Below are 15,481 nucleotides of genomic sequence, written 5' to 3' on the forward strand. Positions count from 1 at the left end.
GATACTAATTATTAGGTCCATAATTACTTTGGAGTACCGAAGCAAAGTTCTTCTAAATAGCATCTACTTTAAATTGGAGTACTTCACAAATGAAACGGTCTGTATGTAAGTTGCTAAGATATTGAACTTGTCCATACTAGGTCACTCAGGTTAAAAGCGACAAGTTTGTTTTAAAATCTTTTCTGGAACAGTTCTCTTTAAAAAATTGTGTCAAGATTCTTCACGTAAGTTGCATATAACCCTTTTTGTGAAGAATTTTACTCTTTCACGCATGAGCAACCCTGTCTTAGCCGTATTAATGTGACCCTAGGCTTGGTTGGTTCTTGGTTGTCACTTTGGGCCAAAATCTTAGGGGCGTCTCCATGTATTGCGTACGGAGAATTGAAGTATATAGAGAAAAAAAAAGATATGAGCGGGGAGTGAACCTGAGCATCTCCATTTACGTACGCGAAGATCTGAGCGTTTAATTCCCGGGGCTTATTCAGGAGGCACATTAGCTGGGACCCCAACGACCCCGTTATTAGAGGTCCAGCGAAATGGATTGCTCACTGACTCAGTACTCTCTCAATAAACCAGCACACCTGTAGAATTTTCTTGACTTTTGAGTCTGACGACAGAGACAGAATTTAAATGTCCACCTGACTAACTAACTTGAACTTTGATGTAAAGTAGTGATGCTACAACAACATTAATCGAAAGATGCAAAGGGCCAGTGAGTAGATCTTCTTGTCAGTCTACTGCAAGCCTGAAACCTGAAAACAGAATTACTGAACCGTGTCCTGAAACTGTCTGCTGTGTTTCTTTTTGAACGTAATGAAACTGTGCGGTGTGGCTTGTTACTTAAGACGCCTACTCAAACTTTGAGCACGAACAATGCTGAGCGTTCTTCACGGTGAAAAGCTCGCCAGTCTCCTACAAAACCATATATGCATTTTAGTTTTAAGGCTTCAATTAATCATGTACCAACCAATGCACAGCAAAATGTGGAGGCTTTGAGAAATAGGATCTCGATTAATACTCACAGTGATCACAGTTCATCTTTAACAGACTCTGGTTCAGGTTCTTGCTCCTCCATGACATCATTCTCAGCTGCCACATCATCTACAGCAGCTTCACCAGGTTTGGAGCCCTTGTTCTTCTTGATGAAATCGATGATCTCCTCAGCTGTCCTTCCACCTTCGTACGGTAGGAGGTTTCCCGCGGATGAGTAGAAATACATGGTTGGATATCCATCGACTGCAAAATCTGGTGGTATGTCGTTGGTGGTAGCATCCTGCAAAGCAAAATGGAATTGAGGTAGACGAATATAACTTTTTTGCTTAACGAAGCATTGTGTTAATCTGGGACTTGGACACTGCACTAATTTAACATATGCCTGACTGATCCTGTGACGTTCAGCAGTTTCATCTAAGATTCTAGACTCTATAATGAAATCTAACCATTATAATTCGCTTGAATTCATTTTCAATCATATATCCTCTTACAATTTATTAGCACACTAGCTTCTTATTATCCAGCCTAGCAGAATGGTTGCAGAAGACGCACTAAATAAAGTATGCATATCAAGCATGCTGATCGTGAATATATCAAATGGGAAGTGAGGCAATGAAGAAAGACGATTCCATCAGGTTCCTATTGGACATTACCATCTTTGCAATGATCACATCTTCATCATTCTGCAACAAAACTGCAACTTCGTCCAAGGTTGGGGCCAGCTTCTGACAATGGCCACACCACGGTGCATAAAACTCAAGAAGCACTGCAACAAAAATATCAGTTATTCGTAACCAACTCATTAATTCTTAAAATTGAAATGGCAACAAAATAAGCACCACACATCTAGTAAAATACTTGGTATGGTATGTAAACAAAAGCTTCCTTAAGCAACAAGTCATAGTGTAAAGAGCAAACCATTTTTGCCAGAGTTGAAAACCACATCGTCGATACTATCAGCGACGACAACTTTAACAGGTTGGTCGTTGACCACCGGAATCGGATCTGACTTAACATGTGGTAATAAGGTGCCATCCTACGTGAACCAGACCCAAAGTCAGTTCCAGAAAACAGCAAAGAGGTCAACGGAGATAGACTTCAAGCTGATACACTGATACAAGAGAACTCCAAACGAAAATGAGCATGATAAACTGCAGAGGTCTTACCGTGTACTCTTTCAGCCAGGGTAAGATTTGATCAGGTTCCACAGTTGGTTTGATATATTTTGTAGTGGACACTTGTATGAAGAGGAGGGGCACTTCACTTTCTTTGAGCCCAAAATACTGCAGGGTTTGTACCAGAAAGTGATCAGATGAATAATGTAAAAACTATAAAGTCAAAAGGCAAATAGCTCAAGTTTCTAAAGATTAAAGATGACCTGTAAAGCACCCTGTGCGTCAGTAACATCACCGATCAGAAAACTTATGTTCTTCTCACCATATTGTTTTGCAGCTTCATAAAACTGACTCTTAAAGGCCTCAATCCTGTCATCATCGAAGCTCAGGAAAAGCATAGCCTGTTCAACAAGATTAGGAGAGCAGTTCACGAGACAATTGAAATACAAGGGAAGCAAGGAAGAGCTAATATGTTGAACAGAAGAAGCAAATAAAACATGATAGATACTAGAAGTAAGCAAGTAACAGACAGAGATACTATATATTTTACAAGTACATAGACCATCAAGACCCAAACAACATGTTAAAGGAACAAATCATGACAGACAGGGCAAACAGTCAAGAAATAGGATATAGCATTTGTAAAGAATTAACTTACTTTGGTACCATCATTCTCGAAGTATTTGAGGAGGTATTTGTGATTTGTTGGATGGGTGTCATAGGTAACTACAGTTGGAAAACCAGAAACTTCGATAAACTTTTGTAGTGCATCTTTGTCAAAATCCTGCAAAAAGAAAAAGGGACCATGTGTTACCAGGAGAGAAAACGTTATAGCCTTTTTCAAATAGATCAGCATCAGATGATGCCCAACAATGTATCAAACTTGAGGCATCAAACTGTACCTGGGAATCAACAAAGAGCTCATCGAATGGCTTAAAGAGCCGAACAGCAGGTCCTTTGACAGCCCTGTCACCACGTGGTAGAATACTGGCATCCAGTGTGTGGAGGAAGTCATAGTCATTTCTCATTTTCTCAGCCACGGCCATGAAGTCCTCAAACTCTCTACCACCAAATGCTGGGAAAACTCCAACCTGAAACATATTTCAAGGCAATCGTAAATTTCAATTTTCATCCTCAGATAGAACGTGCTGCACCTTGCAAAACAGTGGTGGTACTTACAATGACCACACCCTTGTCACCGATCAGATTTGTGGCATCCTCCACCGACTTGATCTCAACAGACGCTGGACCGACCTGCTTCTTCAGGTACTCCACTATGCCATCTGCGTCCCTGGGGCCATTGTACTCTTGCGCATTGTCCCCTTGGTTCCTCAAGATCATGATGGTGGGGAACCCCTGCACATCGTACTTGCTGCTGAGATCCTTATTCGTCTTGTCACTGGCATCAACCTTGGCAAGAACGACTGGTGGGTCATGTTTGCTCAGGATAGACGCGGCCGTCTCGTACTGTAACATGACACGCACAAGTTAGCAAACAACACGAAGTGTCAAGATTCCACTACGATGCTTCACGAGTTCAGAGGATTTGTTGTGGTTCTGAAAGAATTACCTCTGGGGCTAGTTGCTTGCAGTGGCCACACCTGCAGGTTACAGAGATGAAGAGAGTAGGGTCAAATTTGCCGGTACAAATTTGAAACCAACGAAAATTATGCAACCGAAATAGTAAGAATGCCGGAAACTACTACACGCTTAGCTTTAAGCTGAGCATCCAGGCTTTTCTCAAGCATTTCCGACGCGGCGGAGGCGACGAGGCGAGCGAGAGAGGCAAGGACTAGTACCAGGGGGCGTAGAACTCGACGACGATGAACTGGTGCGCCGCCACCACCTCCGAGAAGTTGCCGGCGTCCAGCGTCAGCACCGCCTCCTCCTCCGCGCGGGCTGTCGACGACGACAGAAGCAGCAGCAGCGCCACGAGGAAGGCGAAGGGGATTCTCGAGCAGGTCGCCATGGCTGCGACTGTTTTGGGGGCACGCGCAAACCCGATCGAGCCCTGCGGTCGCCTCAAGGCCGACGACTACGAGGAGCCGGGCATTTAATGAGGGGCCGGACGACCCGAAGCGCGGGCTCGCGGCGCTCGTGCCGGCGAGTGGAGCTGCAGCCTGCGGGAAGGATCCGGTGCGGGCGCAAGCTATACACACAGCATTCCTATTTTTTGCAATTATAATATTATTAACCGATATAAATTTTAATACAATCTTTTTTTTCATCCAGCGTTCCTGTTATATCGGCATCTCTTTTTGTTCTTCGGTGGTCATCCAGCGGTGATATTGTTTTTTAGATTACACGGTACAACTCAGACGCTCACAATGCACGTACACTAACATCCTTATAAACACATATACGCAAATTTTACCCTATGAACATCTTCGAAGACTGAGCCGGTAAATTTTCGAGATTGAAGAAATCACCCCAGACGCCTCGCTGTAGATGGTAACGTCGCCTACCACTGAATGCACAACATCGTTAAATTCCAAAATATTCGCTCGCCTACTACTGAATGCACAACATCGTTAAATTCCAAAATATTCGCTGCAGTATTAGTAGTCATATCGTGTCGATCTTTTCAAAAAAAACCAATCTTTAGATATCTACTAGGCATGGTTTATACCATGATAAGTATAGATGCTCTTGGACTTCTAATTTGGGCTCATCATATGTTTACTGTTAGCTTAGACGATATTTACTATAGGCTTATTAGACGTTCATACGCGTGCCTACTTCACCGCAGCGGGCTCCCCGGACGGTAGTGTCCATGACTCCACGTGGACTCTTGACCTTTTCCATTTTAGAGAAGCTGGCTGTTAAGATTAGATAAACTGACATGTTCGACTGACAACTTAGCTATTCAAACTGTTAGCACTTGCTGAAGAATCTGAGATTGGATCAGGACAAACTAAACAACCAATTTCTATTGGTTTGTCCACAAAGTTAAAACGGAGACAAACAGGACAAGGATTGGTTAGCTAAGGTCTAACGTATTTTTATACTCCCCAAAAATATTCTCCCTAGTGTGACAGAGCAACACTTTTTGTGAGTTACAAAGGCAGGGGTGTAAGATCAACCGTGGAATCAACAGAGAACAGACCTTCATGGCAAAAAGAAACGTTGCTCCAGAGAACAGTCCTTCGTTGGGAATACATTTCTTCCCAGGTGTTTCGCATTCACTCCAGAAGGTGATGACAGCAAGCTACAACACATCAGGCAACTACTAAGGAGCTTCAGAGAACATCTACAGCTGAGCTACATGGGTTCATGCAAGTTCACGGTTCTCTAGCAACCGTAGTTGGTATGCCACACTGACATGTTTCAACCGTAGTGCTACAAAAGTGGGGATGCCACCGCCAGCCTCATTGCATCCTGCTTGTCTGTTGCACGAACTCATCATCTTTCATGTACTTCTCCTGCACTGCTGCTGTTGTATCCACACGTCAAGGAAAAAGAAAGGAATTCACAAGCATATCAACATGGACATACAGATAATTATCCACTGGAGCGTTTCTTTTTGGGGTAAGGTTCTTCAAAACCACACTTTTTTTTTCTTCCTCGATTGGATCGTGGGTGGTTAGTTATTCTAAGATACATGTAACACAGGAGTACTAATGGAAGCAAATACGACAAACCAGATTTCACAAAAACAATACAGCAACAGTAAGCTGATGATAAATCGGAATGCTTGGCTAGTTGGCTGCAATTTGGTGCGGTTTGACTTTCCAGCCAGTCACCACATGCTTGCCACAAAATTTAATGCCGTGCTGGGACATGATCTATACGGAAGTCTAATGCTTATTCTGTATGATCAGTATTTTGTACCTGTGCACGCAAGAGCTAAGTTAAGTGGTTCAATAATGTCCTTCTAGACCACTGAAGGTAGTAAAATAAGTTAAAGGTGACAAAAGACTTGTTTGAGAAAAGTATTAATAGACCAAGTAAAGGATATCTGTAGTAGTCCCAATCAAGAGGCGCCGCCGCAATTTTGCTGAACTCAACAGCACTACTGTCAATAGAAGAAAATATATAACCATTGCTCTTGTCAATCAACTTCACAAGATTGCCAACACTTTCCTTGTCCTAGAGGCCAAAAACTTCTTGTAAGAGCTAATGCAGTGAGAACTTGGATTGAAATAATTTAGTCTTTCAAATGCAGACCTGGATGTCCAAAGTTGAAAAATTGACTAAACCAAAATCGTCAATCACATCACAGAGCTCCTTAGTCAGTTTCCTGTTATCAGGTTCAAGCAAAAAGGTTAAGAGCTCCTTAGTCAGTTTCCTGTTATCAGGTTCAAGCAAAAAGGTTATAGATGAGGCAACGTAAATGTTTCCTATCGAAATCAGATTATACAATCTTAGCACATAATCAGATTATACAATCTTAGCACATGACCAATGACATAAGCATATCTTGCTGCAAATTGTTAAGTGGTTACAGGATCTGAAGTTCATATCAGTGGATAAGAAGTTTAGTCATAATGAAGAATTATCGCTAGCAACCTAGATATGTCAAAACAATACCCATATCCTGAGCCCAATTTTTAGATTCCTGCATTTGCTTTAGAGCTCATATAACAGCAAGATTTTTTTTTTCAGATGGAAAACGTATCCATTAACTTAAGCTGGCTGTAAATCGGTGGCTACGACAACCAAACCTGAATTCACAAGGGAACAAGAACTAAAAAAGTAAGGCATTTGTTTCAGTATTTGATCAAGGGAATTGAAGATGTCCAATTAGTTTGTCTAAACTCTCAGTAGATACAACAGATGAACAGAGTATATTTACTCCTTTCTGACACTGTAAATTAGGTGTTTGCTGTTCAAAAATTCACCTGTACTTGGCAGAACGAGGATCCTGCTCAAGATGATGTTGCAGGTAAGAAAGATCTTGGACATCAGTGTAGAAGTCAAGGTTGAATGCTGCCAATCAAGAAGATGAATAAATACTACAGTAAACACATTTAATCAATTAAAAGATGGTGTGGACATCCAATTCCATGAGCAGCAACAAATGCTCAATTGACTACTCAATTGAAGAGATAATACCTAAATTTCCATAGTTCTCAATGAGGTCAATCTTTGACAAGACATTGATATGTGGCAATTCCAAATGTAGCATCGTTGACAGCGAAAGAAGCAAAGCACTCACATACTTCCCAGGATCACAGCATAAATGAGCATCAATGAGGTGCACAGCAGTCAGCTGCAGAATACAGAAAATAAAGATTGAACAATCTAATTCATTAGCATTATGATATTCTGAATAGAATCTAGACAAGTGTATACCCTCAAGTTTAGCTTTTTGATGAGTTTATTAATAACACTTCTTGCATTTGAGTGAAGGAAGAAAAGTTCAACTTGTCCCGGAAAATCAAATAACAGATAGTGATCTGCAGAAATGATAAGGTTTCCAAGTTAATAAGGAGCAAAAAAAAGTACACTTTGAGCAGTATGAGTGTTTACCAAGTTCAATGCTCATCAACTATAACTCTATGAATTTCAACATTAAGAAATAGCTCAATAAACAGAAGTATTTTGTAAATAAACAGAGGTGCAATCCCCAGAAGAACATTATACACTTCATAAAATTCTAACTCTGCATGGATCAGTAATATATTAGCACACGGAAAGCCCTACGTAAATTACAAATCCATAGATATTATCTATTTATTTTCCATCAAAGTGCTCTCCGCTTTTCAGATATGACCATTCTTATTGATATTGCTGTTGAAGATAGACCTTTATTAATTTTGTTTCTCGAATATGCAGGAGAGATGCATATCATTGTATTAAGAGAGAAGAAAAGGGCCAAAACAGCCCTGATTGTACTCTCAAGGGCAACCACCACTAGGCAAGTCCAGGCTTTCAGCCAGAGGGACCAGCCACGACCAAAAACACTAAGACCCAGCCAGTAACCAGAGGTCAGCCTCTTCCCGAGCCATAAGCAAAGCGCGATCCAGCCTTGGCAAAAGCTCCATTGAACACACTGTCATTTCTTGTTTTCCATGATAGACCTTTGTTAATGCAGAGAACTATTACACACTCAGTATTCACCTTCAATAAGAGGCTTCAATTTTCCCTCAAGCCAGTCAATATTCTTCTCCAAGTAATCCATGCAATAAACAAGTCCTAACATAGACATTAGCATGACAAATAAGGAACTGTATTATTATAAACAAGAGCAACATGCTTGATCGTTGAACAAAATCAGGGGCTAGGAGAACCTCCATTTGGGCCAAGTGAATGCTCAGCCATGACATCACTGAGTTTTATAAGGTCCTCGATGTTTATAGCACATTCATATCTAGTTAGTGCTGTCAAGGACACATTTCAATTGTAACTGCAGGCAGCATACTAAGGCACAATTTGACAAGAGAGAAGTAAATATAGCGAAAGGTGGATTTTAGAGATCAGAGAGCAGAGGATACGGCAATGCATCATTGGCAGGGTCAAGATTCACAACTGCAACTTTCCTGCAACACAAGCAAGGGAGCACATGAACAAAATAATCCGTGTATAAGAAAATAATAAACTTTGCCTCTCTCCCCAGACTTTTACCCAATCTAAACGAAGCTGAGGCGCCTAATTTAAACTCTATGCGCAACTTATAGCACCGGGGACCTATGTTACTATGGCACTACTACTCAACACCCACAATCGAGAACAGCACAAGAGCTACTAAGCAGGTCACTGAACTGTAAGACAAGGCCAAGCACATTCCACTTCGTTGGAGAAGCTTTTGAGGAGCATGAACTAGTGACGAGCGAAGCGGCTTACCTGCCAAGGAGGGAGAGGAACTGCGACATGCCGTTGCAGTAGGTGGTCTTGCCGCAGCCCGGCGGGCCGATCACCACCTGCCCGAAGACCATCCTGAAACCTCCGCTGCTCCGACCACGGCTTCCCTTCTCGGTACACTCCTACCTACCTTCGACCGCTTCGCGGAGCAGGGTAGGTTACTGGCCGGAGATGGCCGCGGCGCGGGGCAGGGTAGGGTTTTGGCCGGAAAAGGCTGCGGCGCCGCCGCCGGCGAGTCAAGCAGACACTTCTGGAATCCCAAAGGAGCGAGACAGAGAAGGCTTTGGCATGGCTTGGCTTGGCTCACTTTAATCTCACTTGGGCACTTGACCCATCAATGTAAAGCCCACAACCACGCACGGCCCAGTAAAGAATTTATGGGCCGCCTGACCGTTGCACTTCAATCTCACATGACCCATTAGTGTAAAGCCCGATACCACACACGGCCCAGTAACAGCTTCAGTTTATGGGCCAGCCTGACCGTTGCTGCTCGTCGTCGCCGGAAACGCATGCGCCGCCTTCTCCCAACAATCTCCATCCACCCGCCGCCGCCATGCGCCACCGCGGCCGCGGCCAGCTTCGCCATCCCGGAGTTGCTGTCCCTCCTGGAGCGGGCCATCTCCGTGGGGGACGTGCTCCGCCTCGGCCGCGCCGCGCACGCGCTCCTCGTCAAGACGGCGCTCACCAGCCACACCCTCCTGTCCAACCGCCTCGTCGCGCTCTACTCCGTGCTCCCGTCCCCGGCCGCGGCGATCGCCGCCTTCCACGACCTCCCGCACAAGAACCCGCACTCCTACAACGCGCTACTCGCCGCGCTCTCGCGCGGGCCGGGCACCCTCCCTGACGCCCTCCACCTGCTCGATGCAATGCCGGCCGACTCACGCAACATTGTCTCCTACAACACCGTCATATCGTCGCTCGCGCACCATGGCAGGCAGGAAGACGCTCTCCGTCTGGTCGCCCGGCTCGCCAGGGACAGGTTCTTGGGGCCAGGGTTGGCCATCGACCGGTTCACGGTGGTCAGCGTGGCGACCGCGTGGGAATTGGAGCTGTGAGGCCACTGCGGGAGATGCACGGCGCGGTGCTGGTGTCGGGGGTGGAGTGGACCATCATCATGGCCAATGCCATGGTGAACGCCTACAGCAAATCTGGTAGGGTGGATGACGCGAGGCAGGTGTTTGATCAGATCAGCATCCGGGACAGCATCACTTGGACATCGATGATCGCTGGGTACTGCCAGGCGAAGAGGATTGATAAGGCAGTGCAAGTGTTCGATATGATGCCAGATAAAGATAGGATTGCATGGACAGCATTAATATCTAGGCATGAGCAGAACGGAGAGGAGGACACTGCTCTCGAGCTGTTTGAACAGATGTTGGCTGAAGGGGTATGGCCAACGGCTTTTGCGTTGGTGTCAGCTTTGGGCGCATGTGCCAAACTTGGGCTTGTCACACGGGGGAAGGAATTGCACTGCTTCATTTTGCGCTGGAGTGTTGGTACAAGGAGTGTTGGTACAGACCCTTTCAACATTTTTATCTACAATGCTCTCATTGACATGTACTGCAAGTGTGGTGACATGATGGCGGCTGTGGCACTGTTTCACCGGATGCCTGAGAGGGACTACATCTCTTGGAATTCGATGGTTACTGGGTTCTCACATAATGGTTTGGGAAAGCAGTCGCTAGCCATATTTGAGGAGATGCTGGTAGCTGGAGTTCGGCCAACCCATGTCACTTTTCTTGCTGTCCTCACGGCCTGCAGCCATTCTGGTCTAGTATCTGATGCACGTCTCATTCTTGAATCAACGGAGGGCCATGGTCTTGAACCTAGGGCAGAACACTATGCTGCCTACATAGATGCTCTTGGTCGAAATCACAAGCTGGAAGAAGCAACTGAGTTCATCAAAGATTTGCCATCCAAGATTGGTCCTGGTACAGCTGGGTCATGGGGAGCTCTCCTAGCCTCCTAGGTGCATGTCGTCTTCATGGAAATATCGAGCTTGCAGAGGAAGTGGCAGAGTTCCTCTTTCGATTAGAGCCTGGGAACAGTGGTCGGTATGTCATGCTGTCAAACATTTATGCAGCAGCAGGACAGTGGGATGATGCACGTCAAGTCAGGGGACTCATGAAGGAGAAGGGCCTTAGGAAGGATCAGGCTTATAGTTGGATCGAAGTGCGGAGTGCAAAGCATGTATTCGTTGCTGAGGACATGTCTCATCACGAGGCAGATGACATATATGAGATGTTGGGCAAGCTTCTCGACCATATGCGCATAGCAGGGGATCCTACCGAACACCAGCTTGATTTTTGTTGAGAGAAACCGCCCATGCATGTATAAAAGCATTGCTCTGGTATTGCCGGGACAATCACACTCTGGTATGGCCATGCTGGGCGAGGTCCACTGCTTTGACATCAGCGTCCTCATTCCTTGACATGTAAAGTATTTAAGCCTTGTGAGGCTGCAAAACATCTCCAACCCCCAGGGCTTCAGTTCTTGCAGAGTTTTCAATCTTCAATTTGAGAGCGCAAACAGTCAACAATGTTTAGCTAGAGAATCGACTGCAGTGGATTCAATGTTCCAAGCGTCATATCACTATCATGGTGCAAAGGGCAATCTTTCAGTTTCCAGCATCAACCACATCAAAATCTACGAGAGTTTGACCCAATTCAATTTGAGTTCTTTGAGTTAACTTAAGAATAAAATATTCCTGTGCACCATATTGTCAGCTGATCTTTCTTTTACCATTTACTGATTCTTTAGAATGTTGATCTACGATAGTAGGTTAGGAGAGATTCTGTTTTAGTTCACATTGTAAATGTCGGTACCCTTTGGACAACTGACCACGTTGCTCTCCAAATTAATGGAAATGATTCTGAACTATTCAGCATCCAGATCTTACGTGAATAATTCACTGAATGCATAATGCATCCTAGAGTTCATGTCACTGAATTGCGAAGAACTGGAGCAATCGCTCGTCAGGAATAACGGCGTATGCTTTGTATGTAACGATGTTTGCCGTGGGGCATTAAATTTGCGGGCTGTGGTCGTAAAGTTCTATTGCATGAAGATCTGTGAGGTCACGAAATCTTTCTCAAACTAGAGGCTGTTCGTGTTGGGACTTTGGGATGGCTGGAAGAAGTGGAGGTTGAAGAACCTGTCGTGTTCTATTGCAAAGCTCCCACTTCCTTGCTGGCGGCACTCAAACCTTGAGCGATCGCTGCAAGCCTGCAAGTTGGCCGGGGTGATGGACGATTGGATGTGATCCGAAACACACTTGCATAGTTGCACTGCTTGCAGTTGGATAAGAAAGCGCCTGGAAGAACACATTGAGCGATGGCTGTCGTTGGGCGACACTGTACTGTGCTGTGTTGACACTTGACAGAAGCATGCGCCCACATTCCATGGCCAGGTGAGGTAGCCAGATCACCATCATTATTATACAAAACAAAGCAAAGTACTTTTTTTTTGCAATACAGAGCTGCATGTAGAATCACAGCCATCGATCAGACGAAAAAGCATGTAGAAAAAAAAAGAAACAATTACCTTTTCTTTACCTGTGGAAGGTAGAAATGAAGGAAGGCAACAGCGAGAGGGAGCGAGCAATCGTCACGGGTGATGTAGACACGCAGTAACAATCCACATGTGGCCAGTCCCGGCTGAGCTTGCTCCCATTCACCCCCCACCACTGGCCGACCACCCCTCGAGCTCGTTTCGCCCGGGCTTGTGAGGCAGGCATTGCAGGCGACGCCGACGCCACCAACTAACCGAGGAGGCTGCGGCTTTCTTCCCCTGCTCGGCCTGACACCGAAGCGATAGCGCTGCTGCGCCGGAGGCCTCTCAAGGCCGCGGAGAAGTGGACGACCCACCCAGCACCATGGAATACAAAACCGCTCGATAATCGCGATTATCGGTGAAATTTATCGTTACCGATGCTAGCTGAAAGTGTAAACTGACTAGAATTTCGGTGGATTTCAATGAAAATTCAAAAGTTTAAAAAAATTCATAAAAAGTAGAGAACTTATTTTGATAAAAAAACTAGATCTTCTCTTGATTCCAGAGTGTTGTCACATGTTGAAAGCAACAATTGTTTGCTTAGGGAAAAAATATTTTTATCTAACTACCCTGTTACCATCCACTAACCCGTTAACCTGCTAACTCTTTCACCACTTATATTTGTCCGTGGCCTCACGAGGACCCCAACCACTCTCTCTCCCAGGCCCCAGCTCACTTTCCCCAACCTGCCTGTCCCTTTCCTCACACGCGCAAGCACGAAGCAAGAGAGTGGGCGATTTCAGCTCCGTTCACCGATTTTCGTACGATTAAGGCCGATAATCGATATATATGCGGCGATTATCGATGATGCTGCAGCTCGGAGCGAGGGAGCTGTGATCGTGGCATCGATAATCGAGGTAAATCGTTGATTATCGATTTGTATCGGATGATTTTCAGTTCAGGTCACCTTCTTTTGTATTTCTACTCACCGATTTGGCCAAATATACTACATTGGTATACAATATTCTTTGGATGGTTGGTTGTATCACAGATCTAAAACCTAGGCTACAGTTTTAGATATTAGTCCCGGAGAAAAGTTTATTGTTGTACAATATGCTGATTTTATTCTTAAGGTATGTCGAACTTGGATCCACATCATTCACAGGATGTCGTATGATTTTATTCACACGATATTCACAGGATGCACACTAATGGTTTGTTAATACATGCAGCTCATCAAAAAGATTGCGAATGATGTTGGCACTGATCATGTTGTCCAAGTAGTGACAGATAATGGATCCAACTACAAGAAGGCATGTCAGTTGCTTAATGCCGAGTATCAACACATAGTTTGGCTCAGTGAGTTCTACCTTCAGCTATCCACGTCCACCCTCCTACCCATATCCATACCCATAACCATGCCCATATCCGTACCCACAGCCATATTCACACCCACCACCATATCCAAGCCACTTCATTCAACTACCGATACATCTTGGCATGAGCACTAGTGGTCAGATTGGTGAATTACAGGTATGTATGTACCTATATTACAATTTTATCATTATGTATTCCCCTCTTATTTGAGTTCATTTCAATATTTAGGAATATTATTATGGATATCACACGTACCAGTAAGAAGAGACCGAAGAATGATTAAATTGATATGCCGAATGCCTTCATGTATGGACTATGTGCTTGCTAGTTTGTATATGGCTTGTATACACTATGTACTCTTGTTTTCTATGTACTATGAGGTTTGTATGAACTATGCACTCTTTTTGTTTATGTGAACTATGAAGTTTGTATGGACTATGCACTCGTTTGTTTATATGGACTATGCACTTCGTGGTTTGTATACATGTGCAAATTCATGTGCTTTATGCAATTTCATGGGCAAAATATGTAAACATGTTTATTTCTTAGACAATTTCATATGCAAAATTGTGCATATATGTGTAATTTATCTAATATAATACAATACATAACCTAAAAAAACTAAATGCTATCAAACCTTTATATTTTTTCCACTGCCAAAACATATTTTCAGTAGGCGAAGCGATAAATCGTTCGGTTTGCATCGATTATCGACGATAAATTGTCGATTTTCGTTTTTTTTTGAATTTGGGTCCCTTTACCGATCGGTTTTGGCGATTTTTCACCGATTTTCAACCGATTATCGTTACCGGAGCTCACTGATAAATGTTGTATCGCCGGTAATGTAATCATTGCCCAGCACCCATGGCATGGCCACAGGAGAGGAGAATGCATGTGTCCCTGCCGCTTATTCCCATGCGTCAGGCAGGGTGCATGCCCGCACGCGCGCGCGCTCACCCTGCGCGGTGCGGTGCTTCTCGCACGCAGGCGCACGAGCAGGGATGGGAATGGATGAGCCCAACACGATCCCTGCAACTGCAAAGGCAGAGCAAGAATGAAGAAGCTTCTCTTTTGAGTGGCCGATCATCGGGTCCACTTTCAACGAAGGGGAACGCCGAAGCCATCGAGGATGGCCAAGGTTTGCGCAAGGTTGCAAATGCACTGCCCTGCTTCCTAATAAGTTTTTTTTAAAAAAAAAATCAGCAACCAAATCTGCATCCGGACAAAACTCAGTTCTCATGCCACATGTTTCTCAACGCCAAACTTTTTCCAGCGGATCCTCCGAATGCTGCAATTTTGGAGACGTCTTCTCACTTTCACGGCTGCTAAGACTGTCTGGAATAGAATCTGTCAGTTTGCAACTTCAGCTTATCTTCATCCCCTCTCAAAACAGCCTGCATTCTGCAAAACGAGCCATCATCACACGAGATCGGCATCTTCAGGCTCTCTTTTTGATGGGGGCATCTTCAGACTTGCAGAACAGAATAGCATGGGTTCAGAGTCCTACTCTGAGCTGGTACACCTCACTCACTCACCTCGCAAGGCACCCACCCGACATCTTCAGAGCTGCGAAAAGCTAGTTCCCCTGCGCGCGTGGGCGTCCGGCCATCCGCGCACGTTCCGAGGATCCGACCCTGCTCGGCGACGCGGTGGAGCGGACACTAGATTGAACGCAGAACTGCGTCACGAGCACGTCACCT

At 44.7% G+C, this 15,481-nt stretch overlaps 2 protein-coding genes, 1 long non-coding RNA gene and 1 pseudogene across 4 annotated transcripts; 2 read left to right on the forward strand and 2 right to left on the reverse strand.

The window, feature by feature from the left end:
• Positions 1-562: 562 nt before the first annotated feature.
• LOC120656056 (protein disulfide isomerase-like 1-3) lies at positions 563-4,183 on the reverse strand. Its single transcript, XM_039934049.1, has 11 exons — positions 3,908-4,183; positions 3,679-3,709; positions 3,288-3,575; positions 3,011-3,199; positions 2,767-2,892; positions 2,372-2,509; positions 2,160-2,276; positions 1,912-2,029; positions 1,647-1,759; positions 1,023-1,273; positions 563-912 (listed from the first exon to the last, which is right to left on the reverse strand). Exons 1-10 carry the CDS (start codon positions 4,075-4,077, stop codon positions 1,028-1,030), a joined length of 1,536 nt encoding a protein of 511 aa, XP_039789983.1. The 5' UTR covers positions 4,078-4,183; the 3' UTR covers positions 563-912; positions 1,023-1,027.
• A 905-nt stretch (positions 4,184-5,088) lies between these two features.
• On the reverse strand, positions 5,089-9,196 carry LOC120656058 (GPN-loop GTPase QQT1-like). 2 transcript variants are annotated; one of them, XM_039934051.1, is made up of 10 exons: positions 8,895-9,194; positions 8,546-8,590; positions 8,342-8,421; positions 8,172-8,246; positions 7,404-7,507; positions 7,164-7,320; positions 6,950-7,037; positions 6,276-6,348; positions 6,067-6,197; positions 5,089-5,546 (listed from the first exon to the last, which is right to left on the reverse strand). In XM_039934051.1, exons 1-10 carry the CDS (start codon positions 8,984-8,986, stop codon positions 5,477-5,479), a joined length of 915 nt encoding a protein of 304 aa, XP_039789985.1. In that variant the 5' UTR covers positions 8,987-9,194; the 3' UTR covers positions 5,089-5,476. The 2 variants fall into 2 exon arrangements, with proteins under 2 accessions (XP_039789985.1, XP_039789984.1); XM_039934050.1 differs by having other exon boundaries at positions 5,194-5,546; positions 6,276-6,396; positions 8,895-9,196.
• Positions 9,197-9,406: 210 nt separating this feature from the next.
• Positions 9,407-11,796, forward strand: LOC120656057 (annotated as a pseudogene).
• Positions 11,797-13,115: 1,319 nt separating this feature from the next.
• On the forward strand, positions 13,116-14,330 carry LOC120654110. Its single transcript, XR_005666990.1, has 3 exons — positions 13,116-13,321; positions 13,637-13,937; positions 14,010-14,330. It is a non-coding gene; the product is annotated as an uncharacterized LOC120654110 (long non-coding RNA).
• Positions 14,331-15,481: the final 1,151 nt, after the last annotated feature.

Source organism: Panicum virgatum, chromosome 1N (genome assembly GCF_016808335.1).
Source record: "Panicum virgatum strain AP13 chromosome 1N, P.virgatum_v5, whole genome shotgun sequence".
Lineage (NCBI taxonomy): Eukaryota > Viridiplantae > Streptophyta > Magnoliopsida > Poales > Poaceae > Panicum > Panicum virgatum.